The 27,945-nt window shown below is 34.4% G+C and overlaps 1 protein-coding gene across 1 annotated transcript; it reads left to right on the forward strand.

Annotated features, from left to right (window-relative positions):
- Nucleotides 1-20: 20 nt before the first annotated feature.
- pds5 (cohesin associated factor B pds5) lies at nucleotides 21-26,551 on the forward strand. Its single transcript, XM_090116229.1, has 19 exons — nucleotides 21-232; nucleotides 2,752-2,841; nucleotides 6,981-7,175; nucleotides 11,129-11,319; nucleotides 11,808-12,015; nucleotides 12,222-13,268; nucleotides 13,623-13,800; nucleotides 14,303-14,491; nucleotides 14,939-15,032; nucleotides 15,228-15,411; nucleotides 16,795-17,016; nucleotides 17,847-17,984; nucleotides 18,430-18,489; nucleotides 19,178-19,337; nucleotides 20,818-20,936; nucleotides 21,720-21,863; nucleotides 22,554-22,718; nucleotides 23,400-23,501; nucleotides 26,265-26,551. The coding sequence occupies exons 2-19, from the start codon at nucleotides 2,761-2,763 to the stop codon at nucleotides 26,364-26,366; spliced, it is 3,579 nt and encodes a 1,192-aa protein (XP_089972355.1). The 5' UTR covers nucleotides 21-232; nucleotides 2,752-2,760; the 3' UTR covers nucleotides 26,367-26,551.
- Nucleotides 26,552-27,945: the final 1,394 nt, after the last annotated feature.

Below are 27,945 nucleotides of genomic sequence, written 5' to 3' on the forward strand. Positions count from 1 at the left end.
CTAACTTCACAGTAGTTTTTCCCGCAGTTTAGCGTCCACCGATTCAGAAAAATTTTGATACGTTTTTTCTACACATTTAGATCAATTAAACAATATTCTGTTCATGTGATTACTTCTCAAGTGTATGTTTTATGAACTGATTATGTTATTTCGGTGATTGTTTGTTTATATTTGACTATTGTAGTGATTTTTGTAAACATCGGGAACACAGGCCCCACGTCTATGACTTCTTGTACGTATTTGTGCCAATAACACTCGATTCTAGTAGAATTCATTTATTGTGTGTGAAAATTGAAAGCTTTTATAGTGATGTGTAATGTTTTAATAGTGTTTACTTGAGTATGTTATGTTTGTTTAGATCTCGACGAGATGTCTTCGTTGTAACAAAATTTATGCTTTGCTATCGATGCACATAGCGGGGTGTGAAAGCACACCTTGAATATGTGTTTTGTTTGAATAGTTGATGGAAATATGGTTATTGCTGTGTATATTATTCTGTACTTGATTGCAGTATTTGAGAACATGGCATATTTTTATGACGTAGCGTTGTTTAACGTTCGCATGATGGTCGCAAAACATGCAGGGTGTTTCGAATGCTATACCGTAATCAACAAATTTTGACACTGCAAAAACATCAAAAATCCAAGAAAAAACATTTAGAAATATTGCAATATAAGCAAATCTATTGTTTCAATGATATTATTTTTTTATGTGGTTACTACTGTGCAATTTTCATGCGTATTTATTATGAATTAACCATTTTATCAGAGAGCATCTAAGATTTCAATTTGCTTGCATTATTTTACTTTTACAGTTAACATAGTGAACTTTCAGCATTTTATTTAAATCTTTTCTTGAAATAGGCCAATATTGAGAATTAGAGGCAGAAATCCTTTCCCGAAACAAAAAATCAGTTTAAAATCTTATATCTAATCTTATGCCTAACTAAAGTGATCAAAGAAATAACAACCAATTTCTAACTAACGCTGTTATGACAAAGCTTATAATATATAAATTAAAATAGTCATGAAAATAATATTGAGCACGTAAAAAGGGTATATCAAGTACATAAGGTAAGAATTATTCATTTTCATACAATTAGGTTTTATGAGACAATGAATACAATAATAGTTCTGTGTGGGTAGAAAATAACTCGACCTGTACATATCCAAGGTTTTTTAATCTATAACCTCAATAAACAGCTGTGTGGGATTCTTCCCTGCTTCATGAAATAGGAAAGACATGGAAATGTAGGTCAAATAATCTTATGATGGGTTCAGACGAGTTCAAAATGACATTCAACGAGCACAAGCACGGGCACAAGCATGTAAACATGTTGTTTGTGCATGTGCCCGCGTTTGTTTGTTTGTACTGTAAGCGCACGGGCTGCTTGTCGGGGTACTTGCCAGGCTGCTTGCCAAGCATCTGACCGTACCATTAAAAGATAGTTATGTTATAAGACTGTGCTTGTCCTTTAAACCTATGTGTAATATGTGCTTGTAGATCGATGTCATTAAAATTATTTTTATATTTCAGAAAAAGAGGCTTGAATGAGTTTTGAGTATTTCATAGTGTTGGTTTTAATATAACAATGTGGCTTATGTTTACTATTTAATATTTTTTACAATTTGTCTGATGAGTTGCGCCTCATCAATAGAAATACAAATTTCCGTTTTCATGTTATAACAAAAAGAAAGTAGAAGTTCTATCATAGGAATACAAATGCAGGTCTGTAGGGCAGGGTTATAACAGAATGACAATACATATTTGCTTTTTTTTCTAAGCAATTATTTAAGATTTCCAACTCCCTAAGAAATTAAAAAAAGGTGTAAAAAAATTTATTATACTTCTTTTCTTCATTAAACTTGTATCCCATTTGAATAAATTAATAATTAAATACATAGCACATATTATTTATAACTTTATTTTGCCTAGTAATTATTCTAATTAATAACCTAGTATTTATGTCTCATTCAAGGTCATATAGAAGGAATCTTCAATGTAGTAAATATGAAAGTTTGTCTAGAAATTTCCACTTAAACATTTATTTGTCCCTCACAACATTGTCCACACAACATTTTTGTTAGTCATTTATAGGAAGAAAGTTCCTATCATATCATAATACATATATTAAAATACCAGCTTTTCAAACAAAAGCTTTCTATTTAGTGATTCCTATAATAATTATACTAGGTACTTTGTCTTGGTCATCAAGCAGGTTTTATGTGAATGGTTCTCTATAACTCTTATATTGATAAGGGCTTATGATATGGTCTGTGAGATTCCCTTGATGAACTATAGTTTGAGAAATGCTATCAATTTATAAAGCTTTGATGAAAGTGTTACTTCTGCATTCAAAGAACAGAGTTTTTTACTAAAAATTTAACCAAAACTGCTATTCCCTTTAAAAACAATTTTTTTCATAAAGGTCTGATTGATAAGTTTGCTATTTATGTGAGAAATGTGTATAGCATAAGAATTAAATCCAACAAGCATGTTTGTTGTCTCATCACTCTCATCATATTCTGATATTAAGAACTTTTAGTTTGTGTGAAGAAAATAGATGTAAGCCTTTTAACCAAAAGTGGGTATCATTAAATAAAGGATAGCGCACATTATAAAACACTGATTGAACTAGTTAAATTCATACCAAATTTTAACAGACAGATTTAATTCAAACTTTTTGCATTTGGTGGTTTCATTTAATTCCACAGATTAAACAATATTCTCACACATTATTATCCTCTACAGATTGGCAGCATGGCGGAAATAGTGTACCCGCAAGGCTGCCGCCCAATTACCGATGACCTAGGTCCAGATGAGCTCGTCCGAAGACTAAAGGTATGCTCCTTACACCAAAATTGAAAATACAGATATAGACAATGGTCTGTGGTACATACATTGCTTATAACACTCGGTGATCACATACATACTATCCAATGGTGAAATAATTTTTTAAATCGGTCCAGCAGTTCCTGAGATAAGTGTATTTAAACAAACTGTTCAGCTAGATACTACATATTAGTATGGATAATAAAATTTTTGAGTAATACTCAAACTTGGCAACCCTGTTAAATATAAGTTTTAGTGATAGTAATTTATGTATTGATTGGATAGTTTAGTTCTGAGATGTGATGTAGATACATATGCCATAATATGATATATAAATGTACATGGGATAATTCATTTACATTTATAAATGTGTAAATATTTCATTTTCTGTAGAATGAGGTGATAAACGTTAAATATTATATCATGTTTGAGTATTGGAGATATACATTTGAAATTGTACTAGAATAATTATTGTTCTTTATGCAGAATATTGTTTAAACAAAATTATTGTACTATCGTAATAGAAATTCTGGAATGTAATATTCTTCTGAATTGCAACTCCCGTCTTACTTCTTTACATGTTCTTGTTTTCTCGTATGAAGTTTTTCTACACTATTCGAAGATTTGGTGCATTTGCAAGAAATATCATTTAACAGAAATCGGTAACTTCGTAAAGAACTAGAAAGCAGAAGTTTCGAGTTCATAAGAGTATATAAGAAGCCTTTAACAGGAAAGTTATACGAAGTATCTCTCGTTTGTTTCAACCTGCCTATTGTAGTTTTAATTTTGTTTTTCCTCATTTAACTAAATGAGGTCGTGAGCATAATAATGAATATCAATTTATCAGAAAAAAAAAAAACTCAATATCAGTAGTATATTGGCTTATTCGAAATGAATGTAATTTAATATTTTGCTAACTTCGCATTTCGTTTTATATTTCATACGAATTGCATATTTGTTTAGTATGGCCATCTGTATGTTCCAGTGGGAATGTTATTTTTACATTCTGTAGTAGTTTTTTTGTTACTCTCTTGTTTTATTTATTTATTTAGTGTTTATTGTACAAGATCTTATAAATTGGCTTATAATTGGCGGCCTTATGGCTCTAGCCATCTCCGCCAGGCAACCTTCTTTTATATGGTTATTTTATTGATATTAGCTTTATTGAGTTTAGTTTCTATGTTAAGTTTATGAATAGCTTAATCAATATACCATACGGCATTTCTACCTGGATAGAGAGTTTTTGTATTTTTTTTAATACATTTATACGCGGCTTATAAGCATGACGATTGACGCATGCTAGTAACGTGTACCCCAAAATATTGATGTAAATAGAAAATCAATCATTATTAACGTAAGATTACATTCCATGTTATAATATAATTGATGAAATAATATTTATTTATTATCTTATCTACGTTCGGCGTAATAAATTTAGAGTATACTTACTTATCGTTTATGAATTGCAACCTGAATACTTATGATTCCTTAGCGGCCAATAAAACTCGATAAAACCTTTTAGCATTGATTTTCAACACGAAGGCTTCTGGCTGTCTGGATGAAATCGTAATGTAGTAAGTTACGGTGTGGACACCTTGTAAATATTGTCTTGCCAATATAAATGGAACTTTCCAGATGTTTATTGTATAATTTATTTAATTTTGGGTGCTAGTTTCGTCTGTTTATATATTTATTCTACCTACCTGTTTAACTGAAACTTCATTGATGATCTTGTTAATTATTTTTATGTAGGGGAAAAATTTCATTTTCTAAAATGCTTGCTTGTTTTTGCTTGCTGTCCGATGCGATGCTTCAATTGAATATTTTAAATATCTATATGATGGAATTTATTATTAAAAACGTTGTTATTTACGATACGTTCTTTTTTATCTCAATATTGCCTTTATAAATGTATAGAAACGTGGTCATGACCTAACTCAACGTATTGCTAATCTATTCACTTGTGAATATGCGAAGCTTTTGATGTAAGTACGTTTTATAAATCGGATTTCTACATCAAAGAAGTTGGCTCACGCGCTCTGCGTCTCTATTATATTTTTATTGATTAATGTCTGTATTTTGTAGCGTTAAGTTGGCTCTTTATATTCAATTTTATACATCTATTTTATCATGGAACAGCTCTCGTTGATATTTTGTTAAGGTGCTTAATAATTGAGTATTAAATTTCAATAACATGAAAAGGTATCTATGTTATTTTGATAGTTAAAATACTTGCTATGCTTCGTGGTTTTACCCGCAGAGGAAATCTAGTATTCTTATAGCTTTTTATGTTTTACAGGTAGTTGGTTCATAAGCTGCTCTATTGCCATGTTTTATCAAAATCCATTCTGTGGTTTTGGCGTGATTGAGTGACAAACATTAATAGTTAATACATCCAGCTTTCTAATAGTCTTTACTTTATAGAGTATAATATAAGTATAGATTTCCACTTTGCTCTTTGAATGATCGTGATAATGAGAACGACAATATTGTAATGTCTTATTTGTTCATATCTTGATATATTTTGTATCCTGTACTGATTGTATATTGTTTGAATCGTGCAAGCGTTGTGAAATCAGAAGATCTTTTTTCATTCAAGCGTTGTGAAATCAGAAGATCTTTTTTCACTCAGAAGATCTTTTTTCATACTTATTTCACAATGTAAAAAGAATCGGTGCAATTGATAAAATCTCTTCTATTTTATTTACACAATTAAATGACTAATCTAAAGTTTGCATAATTTATGATTGCTATTTCAATTCTTATAATATTTATTACATTCAACGATAATATTATGTTTGAACGGCCCACTTCCGAATAGATTAGATCTTATTTAACGAACATCATATTATGTATCAAACAAATTATGTAGTATAGATGATAAATAGTTTGATTCTTTTCACAACTAAGGGTGCAGTATAAAACTACATAATAGGCACTTGAAACCTTTTAGCTTCCATACAATGAAACATTGTATCTTATGGTACTCGTATTATTATACTACAGCCTTCTGCCTGAATTAATTCGTATTGCCTTGTATGTGTTCTTAAAGGCACTTATACATCACCACAACTCAGAAAAGACTCCAACTTATTATTCACTATTTAGTATTGAGCAGGCAGTAGACACTAGAAGAAATTTAATCCAAAATTTTCGGTTTCCAAGTCTGCACTATTATAGGTATACTATCAGTTTACCTAACGCATAGCAACGGAGTTTCAGCTAGCTCTGTTGCTATGCTTACAAGGTCTCTAAAACAGATCCCCGGCGGCGCTGTCTTGTCAATTTGTCACCCATAATATTATAATACCTTCCAGTCCAGTAAGCGAACACATTAGCCCCGTTGCCGTGGTTACACGAGAACTGGGAATAAATTATCGGCAGCTAAACCACAATAACAACGTGGGCATACATAACCCAAATAATAAAATACGACGATAATAACGTGGGTATACATGACTCCAATGTCTTGGTGTAATGGGAACAATTAACAATAAAGCCTCATATTTATGGTATATATTTTGCTAGGCAGCAGGAATATATTGCACGAAATCTTTAATTAAATGTTGTCGATGCTCGAGCGGGAACTTTTCAATAATTCGGCAACCGCCAGCAAAATGATGACAGTATCTCGGCACCATATTGATTCACTGTTGCAAAAAAATGTTTACCATGAATAAATAACGTAACACAACACCTAACATGAACTCTTATATGTACATGTCGAACACGTACACGTCGTACATGTACACGTCACACACGTACACGTCGTACACGTAGGTACACGTTGCCATGGTTACACGGGAACTGCTCACAAAATAACTTGCAACAATACCACAATTTCATACACCCGGCATGGGCACACAAACCCCATTGCCCCGGTAATACATTAACCGTTAAGCAAGAAGCTAATTATATCTAATACACTGGAGATTGCACTATGTAACCTTAACTTGTAACAAGAAAATATGACGTTGAATGACGCCTGTATGTTTTTTTATCCCTTTCACACCTAACTTGGCAAGTTGGTGTGAAAGGGATAAATAAACATACATATAGGTCATAGTACAATTTCGTGTATTAGATATAAGCTTCTTGACCGTTAAGTAACCGTTTCCATGGTTACCAAACTCATTTATTGTTTGTAGGCGCTCGCGCACACGCTGCAAGGTCTCGGGCAGGATGAGGGCATGTACCAGCAGTACATACCGCTGGCTCTGCACCTGGCCGACGAGTTCTTTCTCACACACCCTTCGAGGGATGTTCAGCTGCTGATAGCTTGCTGTATAGCGGACGTGCTGAGGGTGTACGCGCCGGAGGCACCGTACAAAGATCAGGAACAGGTATGTTGGTAGATTACTCGGGTAAAGGTGGTTGATTGGTTGGATTGTAGTATGTGATGTTTTGTGTGTGATTTTATAGGGATTTTTTATATCGGAGCGATAGACTAGTCAACACTTATCATTTTTCATGAATTTTTTTTAAAGTACCTAAGGATATATTATAATAGATTCTCTAGACTCTAGGTGACTCGGAATATTATGCAGTTAATTATTGTAATTTGAAAAGAACTAGATGTTAAAGATAGATCATATTTATTGAATTGGGTAATCATGTCCAAATATGTTTTGGTTTTCAAGTAAATTTTAAATTTTAATCGAATAAGTATAAAAATTAACAAATAGACTGACGTAAAACTTATTCCCCTTTTTCACATATATAGCAACAACATCTTTTTAACATTCAATTTGTGTGGAGCTTCACAAGTAAGAATAGCAAAAACACATTTAGTGTTTTTAATTCAGCGTACCTGAAGCGCACAAAAGCTCAGACAGAGCAGCGAGTCTAACTAGGTCATTCGTATTGAATAATGCAACCGTAAATTGCTACTAAAAGTGACCCGTTAAGATTAAAGCAACAATTGTATGCGTTTAAGTATTTACAACATCACACGTGTTTCAGTTCGCATTGAATGTATCGATCTCTTCCTTGCAGTTATTATAGCGTTATAGTGTTACCTATAACAGTAGGTAGGTATAACAACGTGACCTATATTTTTATTTAAATAACTAGCTTTTGTCTGCATTGACGCTGCGCCCATTGTCTACATTGTGCAGATTTTTATTCATTACTAAAAATGTCTATTTTTATTTAGAAACAAAAAATATTTGGCATAGACATAAATGTTTGCTTTGGGCGTGCCCACGTCTACCTGGCTGTGATATTGGTCTCGTAATAATCATATTTGTCTGAATTCCCCGAATACGATAGTTGAAATATTGGAAATTGAATAGAACTTATTGTATTTTATACCCTAATGCTAACAAGATAAGGTGTATAATTCGTAAATTCATGTGTATTAGGAATAATTTGATATCTCGTAAATGAATTATACAAAATAAGCTTAACTAACATATTGTTGTGCTTAACCATTGGTTCGAGTTACATTAAATGAATAGTGAATACCTATATTACAAGTCAAACTAAATAGTCCGTTTTCTTATGGGAAAAGGTATACATTTTTGAGTAAAGCAATGAAATTTGGTTCGAATGTTGTACTCATCCACCTAAGCCCAAATCGCCTGGTAGCCAGTGTCTACTCCCCGGCAGACGGGAGGGAGGGGGGGTTATAGAACAGAGCGCCCGGCGCTCGGAAAAAAAATTCTGGCGGATTCATTTGGCCCTTTGAGTCGAGTTTGGTGTCGTTATCAGGTAACTAGATGATGCCCGATTCATTCCCCATACCAGTTTTTTAGGGTTCCATAGCAAAATAAGTCACAATCTTTAAAATAATAAACTTTTGGCAGTGGCAAAATCCAAACAAACCAGTATATCTTTATATTTTTGTATGAAACATGGTTTATAAAAAATACTGTCTGAAAGGCCATTTCATGCAGATTATAAAAACATTAACATGTAACATATGTCTTACCATTTTCAATGTGAAATAAATTATAGAAAGTACAGGAACGTTCGTCAGCGCAGCGTAGGGGGCGGCTAATAGACCCGAAAAATAAGCAATAACATAAAACAAAAACCAGTCAAGTTCGAGTCTGACTCGACCATCGAGTGTTTCGTACTTATTTGTCCTATACCATGTTATCTTGTCTGGTAGGACCTGGTTAACTGATACACACATACTTTCGTCTTTTTAATATTAGTGTGATTTTTAATCATCTTTAAAGTATAAATGAAGTCAGGTAACATTGTTGCTTTGGAACACACGATATAGTAGTAGTAGCCAAAATAATGTTAAGAAAAGTCGACAGATATGGCTAGTACAGAATATCATGTATTCCAAGCTAGAAGGTCTAAAAGAACTATAGGTACACATGCATTTGAGGTATGGAAGGCATATCCGAATGTCACACGAGGATTTGAAGCACTTTACAGTGGCAAATATGCAGACAGTGAAATTGAAAAGTTTGTGATTACAATGCATGATATGTAAGGACGGTCACGATATTTTAAGGATACTCTTATCCAGATACCAGAACTTATATTTTTTTATAATTATTATAAGTACATGTTTGTTTTTCACATTGTACCCCGCTGTGACAGTAAATGAGGGTCGCAAACAAATTTTTAACAAAAACGGACAGGCAAATCGAAAATTTGCCTCCCACAGAAGCTGCCCTTAAACAAGACACCTTAAGGGCAGTTTTACAGGCTGTATAATATATTTAGGGACCTAAAACAATTAAAAAATTCCTTGCCCATCTGAAATTAAAAGACAAGAGAAGCTTTGAATTGATAAGATGTCGGTGCGTGAAATCTTGCAATTCCAGATTGAAGTGTTTTATACGCCAGCTCAAATGTATCGAATTATGTAATTGTGGAGGTGGTTGTCATTATTATTAATACAAAAACGTTCTAACTTCTATTATTATAAATCTTTATTTTTAACAATGTTACCTGACTTCATTTATACTTTAAAGATGATTAAAAGTCACACTAATATTAAAAAGACGAAAGTATGTGTGTATCAGTTAACCAGGTCCTACCAGACAAGATAACATGGTATAGGACAAATAAGTACGAAACACTCGATGGTCGAGTCAGACTCGAACTTGACTGGTTTTTGTTTTATGTTATTGCTTATTTTTCGGGTCTATTAGCCGCCCCCTACGCTGCGCTGACGAACGTTCCTGTACTTTCTATAATTTATTTCACATTGAAAATGGTAAGACATATGTTACATGTTAATGTTTTTATAATCTGCATGAAATGGCCTTTCAGGCAGTATTTTTTTATAAACCATGTTTCATACAAAAATATAAAGATATACTGGTTTGTTTGGATTTTGCCACTGCCAAAAGTTTATTATTTTAAAGATTGTGACTTATTTTGCTATGAAACCCTAAAAAACTGGTATGGGGAATGAATCGGGCATCATCTAGTTACCTGATAACGACACTAAACTCGACTCAAAGGGCCAAATGAATCCGCCAGAATTTTTTTTCCGAGCGCCGGGCGCTCTGTTCCCCCCCCCTCCCTCCCTTCTGCCGGGGAGTAGACACTGGCTACCAGGCGATTTGGGCTTAGGTGGACGAGTACAACATTCGAACCAAATTTCATTGCTTTACTCAAAAATGTATACCTTTCCATACAAGCATGCCCATAAGAAAACGGACTAAAAAGCTTCCATTATCAGATAAATGGTTCTAGAAAAATCTTGGCGGGAGCTCTCGCTTGAATAACTTATTGTCTTATTGTTATTTTCTTATATATATTAATGTATTAGAAATTAATAATAATTATTAGTAGATTATGTAATAGGCTTTTTTTCTGATGTTAAAATTATTCATTAATTTAAAGATATAGACAGAATGTAAGGGAAATTCAAAAGTCAACAGAGTTTTATTATACCGTTTAATATATCGCAGTTTTTCTGTATTTTAACAAAGAATGACACCAATAACATGCGCTGTCCGTTTTCTAGAAGGATCGATTCTCCTTTCAATTATAGGTTTACTTTAAACAAACATCACCTCACACTCACCCTACTAATAATTAATTAGATTTCTTCAATACATCATCGATATTAATTTTCTTTCAATTTTTTCAATTTATCTGCATTATATATTCCTTTTTTGCATCCTTATAAGTTATAATGCTTTAATTAACGGACTCCGGTCAGATTTTGACCCACTTTAAACGGACAGATTCAAACTTTGTAAACTTATCAAGGACCATTTCACGAATATTTATCGTGTTTTTTTAAGTTTTTTTTAACTGTATTATTTTTGTTTATCTATATCAAAACTTTGACACTAACTACATAATTCCTCCACAGGTGAAAACAATATTTCTATTCCTGATCAACCAGTTACAAGGTCTACGCGACCCCAAGGATCCGGCGTTCAAAAGATACTTCTATCTTTTGGAAAACTTGGCGTACGTCAAGTCTTTTAATATGTGCTTTGAATTGGAAGACTGTCAGGAGATATTTTGCGCTCTGTTCGCGCTCATGTTCAAGATTGTCAAGTGAGTGTTTTCTTGTTTTTTGACGGTAGTTATCTAACTTACTATAATGATTTATCGTGGTATTGTAGTGATGAAATGTCCTTTTATTGAAAAGTTACATAATTATGTGTAGGATTTAGAATTTTCTAGACACAGAAATACATAATATATAAATTACAAAAATAAATATAAATTACAGCTTACGGTGAAATTATTATGATTTATGATAGCATTTTTTACTACTTACTTGTTCTGTTTTTTCTCTCTATCAAACAGATAATGTTTACTTAAAAACAGTGTCTATAGTTTATGGCTATGATGTTTTATTTATCGAAGCCTTGATACAAGTTCCGTTGTCCGAACTATTTTGTTTTCCTACCTCGACACCAAAGCTTTTAAAATTTAAAAAAAATCGTTTAAAAGGTTACTTTTAAGATCCTTAAAATGATCAACTAAAGACCAAACGAACTATTTACACTGTTTATATTAATTCAAATACCCTTTTTCAGTTCGGAACACTCAACAAAAGTGAAATCCTTCATGCTAGACGTGCTCTGTCCACTTATAACAGAATCAGACGTGGTTTCAAACGAATTGCTTAACGTGATTCTTATAAACCTAGTGGAGCCAAATAAAAGGGAACACAAACATGCGTACGCGCTAGCTAAAGAGCTTATTGTGAAGACTAGTGACACGTTGGAGCCGTATATACAAGCGGTAAGTTATATTATATATTTTAATAGTTTTAAAGGAAGTTAACAGATCAAGGTTGAGAATGGGTGTTCTTGTTTTTGGTCAGAGCTGGATAGGTTAAAAATTGGTCCTGTCAAAAATTTAAAACAACGCAATTAAGTTTATAAATGAAGTAACTAATTGCAAAAAAAATATTGACTAATTTTAATTTTGTATTTCTACATTTCCAGTTCTTCAACCACGTCCTAATCCTCGGCAAAGAAGAAAAGAGTCTCTCAATATTTTCAAAAGTTTACGAATTAATCTATGAACTGAACCAATGTTGTCCATCAGTTCTGCTGTCGGTTCTGCCGCAGCTCGAATGCAAACTGAAATCCGCACAGTTCCAAGAGAGGCTCAGTGCGGTCGCGTTATTAGCTAGAATGTTCTCGGAACCAATGTCAGAGCTTGCCAAGCAATATCCGGCTTTATGGCGAGCGTTTTTAGGCAGATTCAATGACATCTCAGTACCGATACGAATCAAATGCGTCCAATATTGCATGCACTTTCTGGTGCATCACCCGGATTTGAGGAAAGACATAACTGAGACGCTCAAAATGAGGCAACATGATGCCCATGAACAAGTCAGATACGAAGTCGTTATGGCCATTATTGCAACGGCACAAAGAGACTTCCAAGCTGTCGCCGAATCTGAGGATTTACTCCATTTCGTGCGAGAAAGAACATTAGATAAGAAGTTCAAAATAAGGAAAGAAGCCATGTCCGGTCTGGCGATGATTTACAAGAAGTTCTTGACAGAAGAAAGTGTGCCGCCCGCTACGGAAAAAGCGGCACAATGGATAAAAGACAAAATATTACATGGATACTACATGACGGCGATCGAAGACAGGTTATTAGTGGAAAGGCTATTGAACACTTCCCTAGTACCGTACACATTGCCCCCACAAGTTCGGATGAAGAAATTGTACTATTTAATGTCAAATGTCGACGATAATGCCACAAAGGCGTTCATAGAGTTGCAAAAACATCAGTTAGCTGTGCGAAGGACAGTCGCGGAGTGGGTAGAGTTACATAGAAGGCCACCAACGCCAGCCGTTCAAAAGGAAATGATGACGAAAGTGTTGCATATTAGTTCCAAGTTTTTGCCCGAGTCGGTTAAAGCCCAAGAGTTTCTGAATCAATTCTCGGAACATATGAAGAAAGCTCCGGAGTTACTACAAGGAATGGAGACGATACTCAACCCGAATGTCAGCTGCGAAGTCTGTGTGCGAACCACTGTGAGTATGCATCTATTTTGTGCATAGATTTTATCAAATTCAAATTCATTTATTTGCCAATATTTTTTTTATTGGAAATAGGTTTGGTTAATTTATTTTTTACGAAATAATTAGAGAGTTCTGTTTTCAAATGCCGTTCATAACATCAGTTAAGTTATTTAATATTGTTTTAATTTAAAATACAGACCTTAATATTTGGTTTGTCAGCAAATAATTTTCTTGTAAATTCTAGGCTGTCTGTCTTTTACGCTGAAACTCTTAAATTAACTGTTTTGAAGGAAATTTAGAATGAAAATTCTTGAAAACCGAGTGTCATACATAGTATATTAATAAAATAATTCATAAATTTTTCAGTCCAGCGTGCTCAAGAAGCTCGGCCAGCCAGTAATGACGAATATATACTACAACACAGTGAAGATGCTTCTAGAACGAGTCAGCTCAGTGATGGTGGACCACGACTCACTACTGATACTGGTCGGCTACGTGGAGGGAGCTGTCCGGGGGACAGACACTTCTATAGCAGAGGAGTGCGGTCAGTTGTTTGTGTGTTTGTGTGTCTGTACATCTGGAACGAGTCAGCTCAGTGATGGTGGACCACGACTCACTACTGATACTGGTCGGCTATGTGGAGGGAGCTGTCCGGGGGACGGATACTTCTATAGCAGAGGAGTGCGGTCAGTTGTTTGTGTGTTTGTGTGCCTGTACATCTGGAACAAGTCAGCTCAGTGATGGTGGACCACGACTGATTTTGACAATATCTTTATTAAATTAGATTAATATATTTTTGTTTATTATGAAATAACTATTATGTTGTTGTCCCATTATCTAAGATTAAAAATTTGTGTATTGTTTTTCTTATTAGTCAGCCTAAATAATGTAGGCGGAGACAATGCAAACAATTCTTTTTTGCCTATTGGCGACGAGATCTACCAAAACTATGTGTTTGCGTTCCCAAAATTATCCTCATTTCCAACCTAAAACCTTATTTTCCAAAGAAAAAATATCATAAATACAATAAATCATTTTCCAAACAGGCATAGATATAAAAAAGGCAGCGGAACGCGGTCTGAAACTGCTCGTGATGCTCTCATTCGTGTTCCCCGCGCATTTCTTACATGAGGATGTGCTCAATCGACTCACTTCGCTATTGGAATTAGATGACGAAACGATAGCACCGCATATACTGGCTGCCCTGACTTTCCTCGGGAAATATCGGCCTTTGGGTATGTTGTTACTACTTTATCACTAAAATGTTTGTCTTGATGGTAATATTAAAAAAAAAGACGTATGTCACTCGGGGACTGCCGCGGTAAAGCTATTGCATGCTATGCCTTCAAGCCACACCTCCGCGCCCGTCCCCGTGGGGAGCGTGAGGTTTTTCGTTACGGAATGTCTGGATTCGGTCCCCGCGCTCAAGGCCCGCGATAGAAACTATTCAATAGCTTAAAAATTGTGATAACTGTATCTTATTTGATGACCAAACTCAATGTCAGGATATATAATAATATTATAATGAATACATCGCGTATGAAATGCGTTAAGATGTTTTTAATTTTTAACTATAAAATCAAGTGCAAGTAAATACTGATGCTTTGTTAGTATTGTATATGGTTTCTTTAAGTTACTATAATTGAATTAAAAGTTGATTTATATTTATTTTATTTTAACAGGAGAGGCGTGCTCATCGTTATTCCCGAAATTGATTTCCCTATGCAAGGCATATGCTGAAGTTGGTACACCGAAACAGGCGAAAAATGCAGTCAGGTATGTAAAATATAATATAATAAAAATTTCAATTATTTAATTATTTTTACTGTGATTGTGTTTATGCCATTTGTAGGTTCTAACACATCTTTATATACTTTGAAATATTATGTTAAAATCATAATCAGGTAATGTATTTGTATATGTGAAACATAATCAATTAACATTTTATATAAAACTTTATTTTACTTTCAGATGTCTATTCGTCAACGTACCAGAACAGAGGTCACAAATATTCACGGAAATACTGGAAACGTTAAAAACGACGCTCAGTCCTCAATCGGAACACTACAGGACGGCGATAGTCACACTCGGCCATATTGCACACAATCTGCCCGATAATTTCCCCGTGCATATAAAGAATATTGTCTCTAGGAAGGTGAGTTGAATCCAGTATTATGGGAATAGAATATATACGGAAAAAAATAATTTATATAATACTAGCTTTCCGCCCACGGCTTCGCCCGCGTTTTCAAAGAAAAACCCGTTCCCGTAGGATTTCCGGCATAAAACCTATCCTATGTCCTTTCTCGGGTATCAAAATATCTCTATACCAAATTTAATGCAAATTGGTTCAGTAGTTAAGGCGTGATTGAGTAACAGACAGACAGACAGAGTTACTTTCGCATTTATAATATTAGTATGGACTAGCGGTCCGCCCCGGCTTCGCCCGTGGTACATATTTCGCAATAAAAGGTAGCCTATGTTCTTTCTCAGGGTCTAAAGATTATCTGTGCCAAATTTCATCAAAATCGGCCCAGTAGTTTATGCGTGAAAACCATACATACATATATACCTTTCCTCTTTATAATATTAGTATAGATGTAGGTAGGTAAAAATGTTGTATTTGTTTTTTATTATTTGACATTCTTTGTTGCAAACATTACATACTGTAATAAAAAGCAAGAGGTTTTAGAAACAATCTCATTGTTCCAAAATGTCACAAATGTGTTTGTACATGTAATGGTCCTTCGAGACAGATGTATAGTAATATGTATTTATTTATTTATAACACTTCATTGTACAAAACAAAGTAGAAGATGTGGTACAAATTAATGAGGTACAAAAATTTTGCACAATAGGCGGCCTTATTGCTACACAGCAATCTCTGCCAGTTATAGTTATACTGTGTAGTCTTTATGTGGGAAAAATATTCGTAATTCTTGCAAGTATATTAATTTAATTTTATCGATATTATATATTGTATTGTTGTATATTTTAAAACAACATGAAGGTACTTAGCAATGTCAAACTTGCCCAACCTTTTTTACCATTTAAACACTTGTTTTTTATGTTCAATAAATTTGTATTACCTGTATAAACAGTGGTTTATGTCCCATAAACATATATTTCACACTAGCTTTCCGCCCGCGGCTTCGCACGTGCAGTCAAAGAAAAGCCCGCATAGTTCCCGTTGCCGTGGGATTTCCGGGATTGCGTCATTTTCCCGGGATAAAATGTAGCCTATGTCCTTTCTCGGGTATCAAAATATCTCCATACCAAATTTCATGAAAATTGGTTCAGTAGTTTAGGCGTGATTGAGTAACAGACAGACAGACAGAGTTACTTTCGCATTTATAATATTAGTATGGATTGTTGTATATTTTAAAACAACATGAAGGTACTTAGCAATGTCAAACTTGGCCAACCTTTTTTACCATTTGAACACTATTTTTTATGTTCAATAAATATGTATTACCTGTATAAACTGTGATTTTACGTTCCCTAAACATATTATATTTGACATTCCACACAATTTCAGATAGTCAAAGAGCTCCTAGTCCGCGAAGGGGGCGGTGGACCAAACGCTCCAGACGGTGAATGGTGCGCTGAAGAAGAACTGCCCGAGGAAACCCGCTGCAAGCTTGAAGGACTCAAATGTATGGCTCGCTGGCTGCTCGGCCTGAAGAAAGATGAACTGTCTGCGCAGAAGACGTTCCGGATGTTGAATGCATTTATAGTGCATAAGGGGGATTTGTTGCAGGTTAGTTGTGATAATATATATGTATAGATTGTAAGGCAGGATTATTATAAAAAGTTACCTGAGGACACCCGCTGCAAGCTCGAAGGACTCAAATGTATGGCTCGCTGGCTGCTCGGTTTGAAGAAAGATGAACTGTCTGCCCAGAAGACGTTCAGGATGTAGAATGCGTTTATAGTGCATAAGGGGGATTTGTTACAGGTGATTATTTATGTATAGATTGTAAGGCAGGATTATCATAAAAAGTTACCTGAGGAAACCCGCTGTCAACTCGGGGCTCATTTATAAGTTCAAGTTGCAACTGTATAAGCAATACAGTGGTATCAATTTTGTTGTTTTCCAAGTAAAATAAGTAAAAATGAATGTATGATGGACATTTATCTTCAATTCAGCCTGCAACAAAAAAACGATTGCAGGCCTCACATCTACATGTGTATGTTGTTCAAAACACAACTTATAAGTAGTTACTTAAAAGGTCTTTGCAAAGCAATTCTATACTACTTGATAAAAATGAAGGCATTCATTACCGTTATCAATAATTTTGTTACTCTTCTATAAAATTGTATTGATATTTTTCACGACAACTGTAATAGAATACGTAAATATTTCAAAGAATTGTCTTGATTTGGTTTGTATTCTTTTCCTTTTGGAAAATGTAATTATTATTTTTTTTCCATGTTGTGTTGTCGTATTATAATTGTTTGTCACAATTATCAAAATTTTTTATTGTAACTTGTACCTAAGCCATAAGTATTGTTGTGACAGGTGTTGGATGACCTCAATAAATAAAAATAAAATAAAAACCAAATCCTCTAATTAACTAAAATTTTCAGCAAAACCAACTATCAAAAGCGGAAATGGCGCATCTCCGGCTGGCGGCGGGCGCGGCGATGCTCAAAATATGCGAGCAGAAAGGTGTCGGCGATCAGTTCACGGCCGAACAGTTTTATAATCTGTCGCATCTTATGGTGGTATGTTTTTTATCTGTGGTTATATTTTTATTTGATTTTTATAAAGTAAAATTTAATTTTTGGTATTTCTAGTGACAAAAAGTATTAGCAATATTCCTGAATCAGGAAAGTGTATGTTTGTGAGTGTGCGTGTCGCTTTTATCCCTAATTTTTAGAATAATCATCATCAATATGTTTCATCTATATAAAATTAAAACCATACCATAGTTATTTAGTACTAGCGGTCAGCCCCGGCTTCGCCCGTGGTACATGCTGTCGTTTTCTCTCCATAAGAACCATCCTCGTACTTCATGGAATATTAAAAAAAAAGAATAATCGAAAACAGTTCCGTTCACGCGTGATGCCGTGACCAAGGGAAATATGGATTCATTCTGGTATCTTCAAAATTAAATATTTCTCCATTTTTTTCTCTTTGCAGATGTTCTTTAAATATTCTATTTTTCAGGATGACGTACCGCAAGTGAGGGAAGCCTTCGCTGCGAAACTACATAAAGGATTATCAAAGGTATTTATTTCTATTTTTGGTTATTTGACTGTATTTGCTAGGTTTTGTTTTATTTAAACCTGTGTATATCTTTTTACTAATCAAGTTGTCATTTTCACAATTATCCATACCATATTTAAATATCTATGCTTTAAGTATACAATTGTAGTAAATACTTCAACAAATATTATAATATTTTCACTATAAAAAGCCTGCATGTTGAGGTCTGCTCGTCCGCAAATACGCGCGCGGGTGCGTTGATACGTACGTGGGTGCGTTGATACGTACGTGGGTGCGTTGATACGTACGTGGGTGCGTTGATACGTACGTGGGTGCGTTGATACGTACGTGGGTGCGTTGATACGTACGTGGGTGCGTTGATACGTACGTGGGTGCGTTGATACGTACGTGGGTGCGTTGATACGTACGTGGGTGCGTTGATACGTACGTGGGTGCGTTGATACGTACGTGGGTGCGTTGATACGTACGTGGGTGCGTTGATACGTACGTGGGTGCGTTGATACGTACGTGGGTGCGTTGATACGTACGTGGGTGCGTTGATACGTACGTGGGTGCGTTGATACGTACGTGGGTGCGTTGATACGTACGTGGGTGCGTTGATACGTACGTGGGTGCGTTGATACGTAAGGGGGTTGATTTTTTTTACAGTTTTTTTTTATATTATTTACTTACGTAATACGTTTCTCAGGGCATACCGAACAAGTGCCTGCCGCTCGACTTCATGGGCATGTACGCGCTGGCCGGTCGGGAGCCGGACCGTCGTGTGCGCGGTCTCGTGCGGCAGTACATGCTGGCCGACGTGGTGCGCCGCCGCGAGTACGTGCGCAACATCACCATCGGCACCAAGGGTACTGTATCCGGTACATGTGCGGGCTCGTGCGGCAGTACATGCTGGCCGACGTGGTGCGCCGCCGCGAGTACGTGCGCAACATCACCATCGGCACCAAGGGTACTGTATCCGGTACATGTGCGGGCTCGTGCGGCAGTACATGCTGGCCGACGTGGTGCGCCGCCGCGAGTACGTGCGCAACATCACCATCGGCACCAAGGGTACTGTATCCGGTACATGTGCGGGCTCGTGCGGCAGTACATGCTGGCCGACGTGGTGCGCCGCCGCGAGTACGTGCGCAACATCACCATCGGCACCAAGGGTACTGTATCCGGTACATGTGCGGGCTCGTGCGGCAGTACATGCTGGCCGACGTGGTGCGCCGCCGCGAGTACGTGCGCAACATCACCATCGGCACCAAGGGTACTGTATCCGGTACATGTGCGGGCTCGTGCGGCAGTACATGCTGGCCGACGTGGTGCGCCGCCGCGAGTACGTGCGCAACATCACCATCGGCACCAAGGGTACTGTATCCGGTACATGTGCGGGCTCGTGCGGCAGTACATTATATATGTACTATATATGGTACACGTCAGGATACACACAATAAGTGTCTGCTAAACGCATACCTCACAAAGATAGACGGGTATTCTCTTTTTATTATACACACAAAGCAGGATAATAACGAGCTGAGCCGCGCAGTTTAACCCGCAGATGAAAACGCGGTAAAAGTAAGTATTTTTTTATTTATATTTTAGTTATATTCTGTTACGTCACTGCAAAATATCATCAAAATGCGTTCAGTGGTTTTCGCATGTCACAGTAACAAACATTTCCGAGTCTATGGCATGACACTGTAACAAACATTTCCGAGTCTCTGACATGACACGGTAACAAACATTTCCGAGTCTAAGCCATGACATGGTAACAAACATTTCCGAGTCTATGGCATGACACTGTAACAAACTTTTCCGAGACTATGGCATGACACGGTAACAAACATTTCCGAGTCTATGGCATGACACGGTAACAAACATTTCCGAGACTATGGCATGACACGGTAACAAACATTTCCGAGACTATGGCATGACACGGTAACAAACATTTCCGCGTCTATGGCATGACACGGAAACAAACACTTCCGAGTCTATGGACGCACACAGGGACACGTACCGTACTAAAGGGCTGACTAAAGTTTATGTCGATTCTTCTCCATATATACTGCTTTCTGAATCGGTGGTAAATGTTTAAAATATGTTATGACGGTTCAAAAGTGCTCCTAGAAGAAGTCTAATTGAATCAATAAATGTTTGAGTGATTTTTGGAATGTGTGTGAATGAAAACAAACTATGTATTGTACAGTGTACTAGACAACGAGCGGAACTCTAGTTAAAAAAAATTGTATCAGTTAGCAAAAACATGTATTAACATTTTCTACATTTAATAATAATAATAAATATTTAATAAATATATTCTAATATTTAATGTACATATTTTAGTGGAGCGAGCAGTAAGCCAGCTACCGCACATAATGCCGGACTACATGCTCGTGTTTGCTGTGCCCGTGCTCACACACGACCCGGCGTTCACGCACTATGATAATGTTACACAATTAAAGGTAAATAAGATTTTATTTAATACTATCGGTCCGACCCGGCTTCGCCCGTGGTACATATTTCGCAATAAAAGGTAAAGCCTATATTCTTTCTCAGGGTCTAAAGATTATCTCTGCCAAATTTCATCAAAATCGGTCCAGTAGTTTATGCGTGAAAACCATACATACATACAAACCTTTCCTCTTTATAATATTAGTATAGACTATCGGTCCGCCCCGGCTTCGCCCGTGGTACATGTTTACGTTTTCCATGAGAACCATTCTCGTACTTCAAGGAATATTATAAAAGAATAATTAACTAAATCGGTTCAGCCGTTCTCGAGTTATGCTCTTAAAAACACATTTGGCGATTCATTTTTAAATTATAGATTGAACTGTGAAATAAATATATTAGTTGTATTATTGAATAAATGTATATAGTATGAATGTATGTATGTGCCTCAATGTAAATGTAAACAGATTGGATGTAATGGCTCTAAACTATACACTTTTTCTTTTCATATTTTGTTATTAAAATTGATCGAAGTAAATGCAATCTCTTATCAGTCACTCACTGTGATAAATATTTATTCTTATTTATGGTTTTTTTTTTATAATATTTTCTATTTCAAAAGCGCCGGTTTTTGAACAGTAAACTTTGATTGACAAAAATATCTAACTTCGTAAGTAGTTAGAGCGAAATTCGAGCAATCAACTAGTAATTGTCATATACAACAATACAAATGATATCTAGAATGTAATTTAAACTTGATTTTTAATAATATTTTTATGTTTTTTCTTATTTAGATTGTGAAACAATGCCTCTGGTTCGTACTAGAGCCGCTTATAACTAGAAATGACTTCTATTGCTACGGTTTCTACAAGAGTCTAGTTGAAAAGATGAAGTTGCATAAGGATGCGCTCAATGAAACTGATGATGCTGTAAATTATGTAAGTATTTATTAAATAATGAATATTATATTTTTGGGAATTTTTCGTAGCTGAATTGAAACAGAATATATTCTTTTTATAAAATTAAAAATTATAAATAAAAGTATAAAAAGTAGTATAGGAGGGTACTTACCTATTGTTCTAAAATATATTTGTATTTATCACTCACTAGCTGCTCCGCGCGGTTTCACCCCCGTGGCTCCACTCCTGTTGGTCGTAGCGTGATGATATATAGCCTTCCTCGATAAATGGGCTATCTAACACCGAAAGAATTTTTCAAATCGGACCAGTAGTTTCCGAGATTAGCGCGTTCAAACAAACTCTTCAGCTTTATAATATTAGTATAGATGTGTTTGTAATAATGCAAATGTGAATATGAATAAGATACACTTTATTAGGAAGAATTTCGAAATATGTATGATTTAATAGGCTTTCCTTTCTAGTTTTTTATGAAACAACTTTAATCCTATTTCATGTAAAAACAGTACATAACTCATTCCGAAGTCAGTGTAACATTTATATAAAAAAAAATTACGTATATATTTATTGTCACATTATTTATAGACACACTAAATATACTGTTTAGAAATCATTACGGTTGTCTCCATAACTTATGTTAAGTTCTACTAGAAAATATAGAACTGTTCCAGTGATATAATTTAATATTTATTCATATATTTATCCATACAGAAACTCTGGGCGACCTGCGATCTAGCGATGTCGGTAATATGGGCTCGCTCCACGAGTTTCGAACTCCGTGAATTCCCGTCAGACGTTCGCATACCGACAATGTATTATGCACCACAACCTGAATATTTCGCGAATACAAGGGTGTTCTTGCCCCCTGAGTTACAGGTAATTTTATGTTGAATTGGTAAATACCATCACATCCACATCATAAAAAAAAGACGGGTTGCACTCCGGGAGTGCCGGCAGAAGTGAAAACTTGATTATTAACGTTGAGCATGTTTGATATTTTGAAATGGTATCCGTCTTACGCTTTTTCGATCAGGTCACGTGTCCTGACGCGAGTTTAAGATTTTATACCCATTACAGAAAAAGTGCTCAACGCCGCTAAAGAAGTTTTCACTTCAAAAACATCATTCAGGAGTGGCAAAAGCCTGATAAGGTCTTTTTAAATGTAACAAAAATATTTTCATTCTGAGAATTTTCTGTGAATTTATTTTAATTCTGAGTTTTTAGTTATAAGAATAGAACAAAAATATCTTTTTTTATTAAATTTAGATTATTGTTTATTGGGATTTTCGTTATTTTCATTGGCAGTTGAATTATATTTAACAGAGTATTTTATGTACTATAAAAGATTATGAAGTTTAAAATCTTTATCGAGAGTATTTCATTTATGAGGAGTATCATTAGTATTTTATTTATTATGTCAGTCATAAGTCATTGCTATTTTTCACTGTATCAATAACTACGCGAAAGACTGCCTGAATAGATTCTAAAGATTTTTAGTTTGTCCTATGTGTCTTTGTCTTATTCAATATGTAAAAATATATAATAATAATTTTGCAGTTCCAACCAAAACGGCAGCCGACAACAGAACCAATAGCACGCGGCAAGAAGCGGCCGCGGGCCATCGCTGACAAGGAGAAAGAGAATAGCAATGAATGCGAGGTGAGTTGGAGATTAAGAGTAACAGAGAGAAAGAGAGTAATTATTAAGAAGTAACTCTAAGGGCCGATTTTTCAATGCTTGGATAAAACTTATTCGTCGAATAATGTATAAAACTACCATTTTAAACACGTATTCTAATTGCCCGTATTTGACAGTTTACGTGACATTTTAATATCGTGTAATACTTTATTGGACGGATAAGTTTTATCCAAGCATTGAAAAATCGGCCCTAAAGAAATTAACACAGAGGGCGGGAGAGAAGGAAAAAGATTTATAAATATTATAAGTTTAAAATTTTAGGCTTTTTCGTATCTTTAATTAATAATTCTTCTTTCTCTCTGTCTCTATTTATAGTGTCAATAGCCACTCTTTCTACTTTAAGTGTATAGAGAGAGAGAGAGAATTATAAAGTTGTAATTCTGTAAGTCTCTCTTACAGAATTACAATTTATAATTCTCTCTCTTAACTCTCTTTTATACTCTTCTCGTAGTAGCAGTTATGTACTCTCTCTTTCTATAATAAGAGAAGTAGAAAGAGAATATTACAAGTATAAAGAACTGTCTCTTTCTTTCTGCTTGATAGATAGAGGGAGAGAGAGTATGTATATAAATAATGTGTATTTATAAAATACTTTTAAGATGTAAATAGAGATGCTAGTAGTTAAAAAGATTAAAATTGTAGGGTCAGTGTGATTAAAATCATTTTAGGTAGGTAGTGTTTTTTAGGGTTCCGTAGCCAAAATGGCAAAAACGGAACCCTTATAGTTTCGTCATGTCCGTCTGTCCGTCTGTCCGTCTGTCCGTCTGTCACAGCCGATTTACTCGGAAACTATAAGTACTACAGTGATGAAATTTGATGGGAATATGTGTTGTATGAACCGCTACAAAAATATGACACTAAATAGTAAAAAAAAGAATTGAGGGTGGGGCCCCCCATACATGTAACTGAGGGATGAAATTTTTTTTTTCGATGTACATACCCGTGTGGGGTATCAATGGAAAGGTCTTTTAAAATGATATAAAGTTTTCTAAAAAACATTTTTCTTAAAGTGAACGGTTTTTGAGATATCAGCTCTCAAAGTCGTAAAAAGTATGTCCCCCCCCCTCTATTTTTATAACTACGGGGTATAAAATTCTAAAAAAAATAGAGGTGATGCATGCTAATTAACTCTTTCAACGATTTTTGGTTTGATCAAAGTATCTCTTATAGTTTTTGAGATAGGTTGATTTAACTGTAATTTATTATATTTGCTGCTACGGAACCCTTTGTGCGCGAGCCCGACTCGCACTTGGCCGGTTTTATACAATTACATACTTAGAAAGGTACCCAAAAAAATGTTATAAAATATCTGTATATTTTGAAGTTATTTTTTATGTTAATATTTTATGCCATTTATATACAGTTGTTGTAAATAGGTGAGGAATTTATTAAGATAATAGCCTAATTTAAATACATAATAGAAACATGTATTTATATTATACAAGTAAGTTGTCACATAGTTAACTATGTTATATAACCTAACTTAAGTTAGGTCATATCCAGAATTTTAGGCTATTTAAAATAGACAATGACTATTGTTACAAGCTTGTCATTGGAAGATCCGGGAGTATTGATGCAAAGGTAAATAGAATATAAATTAGAGAAATAGTTATTTTTTTATTTAGAACATTTTTCAATATAATTTTTCGAATAATTTTCATTTTATTATGATTTGCTCTCCAAACTTGCTTGTAACGATTTTTATGGCATGCATTGAGAATGGACAGTTTGCACTTAAATAAAAATAAAATTTTAAATACTTTTTTAACTTAAATTATAGGAAATTGTAATATCATTGAAAAAAAAATATTTGAGAGTAATATTGCATAAGGAAAAAAGTTAAATAAGTCTTTGTGCGAACTTTTCATTTTGTTAATAAACAATTTATGAAAGGGTTAAGTTTTTACTTATACATTCGATATTATTAAGTAGATTTTATATTTTTTTAATAATTATTAGATTTTTAAATAGCTTGCTAGAGCGGATTTCATTAGGCTTGAATTTTATTATTCCTATTTTTTTTATTTTTAAGGTATTTAATACATATGTGCAATATATGTAAATTTATATGTAAGAAGTTTATTTTAGACGTATTATTCGTTAAAATACTGTATTGTATAGACAAATCTATGTTATAACAGGATTACTTTAAAGAAAATTTTAGGTAAATTTAAAAACATAATATTATATTATGTAGTTTTATACGAACAAGGAAGATAAAATTGTAAAATAAGTGTTGGTCTAATCAGAAACGTCAAATAAATGAAAGCGAATGAGACACAAAAGACGAAATTGAAAATTTTATATGAATTTAGATTTATATTTAACTTCAACCTCTATCTGTTATTTGCGTTATTAAGGTGCTATTGTATCTAGTATCTTTTTATTATGTATTTTTCGAAACGAGGAAGAATGGTGAAAAAAATGGTGATTATCGGGTACTTAGGAATGCTTTTATTTTATTAAGGAATTGTAAAATTTCTACAGTCTAAATGTTTTACAATACATATATATTTTATTGTCATTAAGCTGCAAATCTATAATTTCTCTGGAAAAATGTAAATACAAAATTCGGAGCGTTTGTAAATTGATGACTTCGTTTGTAAATATCGAAATCATACAATTTGTCAGTGACATATTATATGCATCAGTTTACTATTTTTATCTTTAATAATATCATTTTTCTAATCTTACTTTGTTTTTCATTTTTTTTTTTCGTTCCAGCCCTCCGAAGCATCAGACACACAAATAATAGTTCCCGGGCTGGAACAACCGCCCGAGACGGAACTCGACGAGCCGCAAGCGAAGCGCAACATGAGCGACTGAGTCCTCACTCACACCGTCACTGCGCAAGTGTTACACGCGAGTGGGGAATAGAGAGGGGAGAGTGTGAGGTGGGAGTTGTGCGGTGTGATGGACGGCGTGTGTACACTTTTTTGGTTAGAGAGGAGTGTTTTGGAAATGCTGTGTGTAAAGATTTAAGGTGGATTATTAATGTTGATTTTTTTGTAGCAGGGGGGGGGGCTGTATCTTTGTAGTTTGTATTGGGGGTATAAGTAATTTTTGATGGGTACATACTTAATACATATATTATTTACAAAGGGGGAGAGGAGGATAATTAAATATTATATTTAATTTACATACATAATTAGATGTTCTGATATACCTTTTCCCCCTATTTGTATGAGGAAGGGGTGATTTTCTGCTGAACTGATTTTTTATAATAGCTTCATAATTAAATGATTTTTTTTTTCTTTATTATTGAATCTAATGGATGTATCAGCTGTTAGATCGACTTTTCTAACCTAAATTTTTTAGTTTAAAGACAAATATTAATTAAATAAAAATATGTAAGACGTACATACAGCATTCCCAAAATCACAAATTCGATTAGAATTTGAATTAATTAATTGAATGGAAAAAATTAAATATTGTCCAATATAAAATACGTAATATTATTGTATTGTATTTATTACGTGCATACTTAAATGTTCTTTTTAGTAAGTGGATTTTTATTTCGTTGCCGATTTTCTCAATGTCTCAGAGAAAGTATTGAAAGACTTCATGTTTTTATTATGAAATTAGATGGGGTATGGTTGTTTTTAATCGTGTTTATTATAATAATAGTGTAATAAATTATTTACGTTGTTATATCTAGATTTTTAGGTTCTTGGATTGATTAAATTCTGGATCTTGGTCTAGCAACGCAACTATACCTTGTCCGAATTCGTAATTTTCGAATTTCTATACATTGCTATTACAGGAATGTTATTTAAAAGGTATTGACATAGAAATATGTCATGCGGCCATAGATCATGGATTGTACTAGATGGTGTATGTCTATCGTGTCACTTTTAGTGGTTAAATTGAGCGCAAAGCACTTAAATTTTCACTTTAAAAGTTGATCATAGAGTATCGTTAAATTCTTAATTGTGAAAATCATGTAAAATCCGTAGGTATTCTTTCTCTAAATAATGTAATATGGTTATTTCAGTATAGTGGTCTGTTCACCTTCTAATAATGGTTATAACGAACAAATAATAAAATGACAGTTTTTGTAGTAAAATTTAAACTTGCCACGTCTAGCATAATCTATGATCTATGACAGACTCTGTCATGAGCTACCAACTGACGGTTTAAATATACATATTTTTAAAGTGAACTTGTTAAGGACGCCATAACCAGTCGTTACGCTTAAATTTCAAGACTGGATTATTGTAAAAAAACTTAAAAATCAATTCTTGTGTACACGGCCTTATTTGTTTTTTTCTTAATAAATATTTTTGAAATTGGGGATAATAATATATATAATATATATATCAATTTTTTGTGCTGTTTATAAAAATTGTGTGAGATTAGTTTTGAACTAAATTAATCGTAATTTCCTTTAATAAATTGTGTGAAA

The sequence above is a fragment of the Colias eurytheme genome, chromosome 25 (assembly GCF_061535395.1).
Source record: "Colias eurytheme isolate Ceu_HAF_F1 chromosome 25, ilColEury1 Martin Lab GWU primary, whole genome shotgun sequence".
NCBI classification, from domain to species: domain Eukaryota; kingdom Metazoa; phylum Arthropoda; class Insecta; order Lepidoptera; family Pieridae; genus Colias; species Colias eurytheme.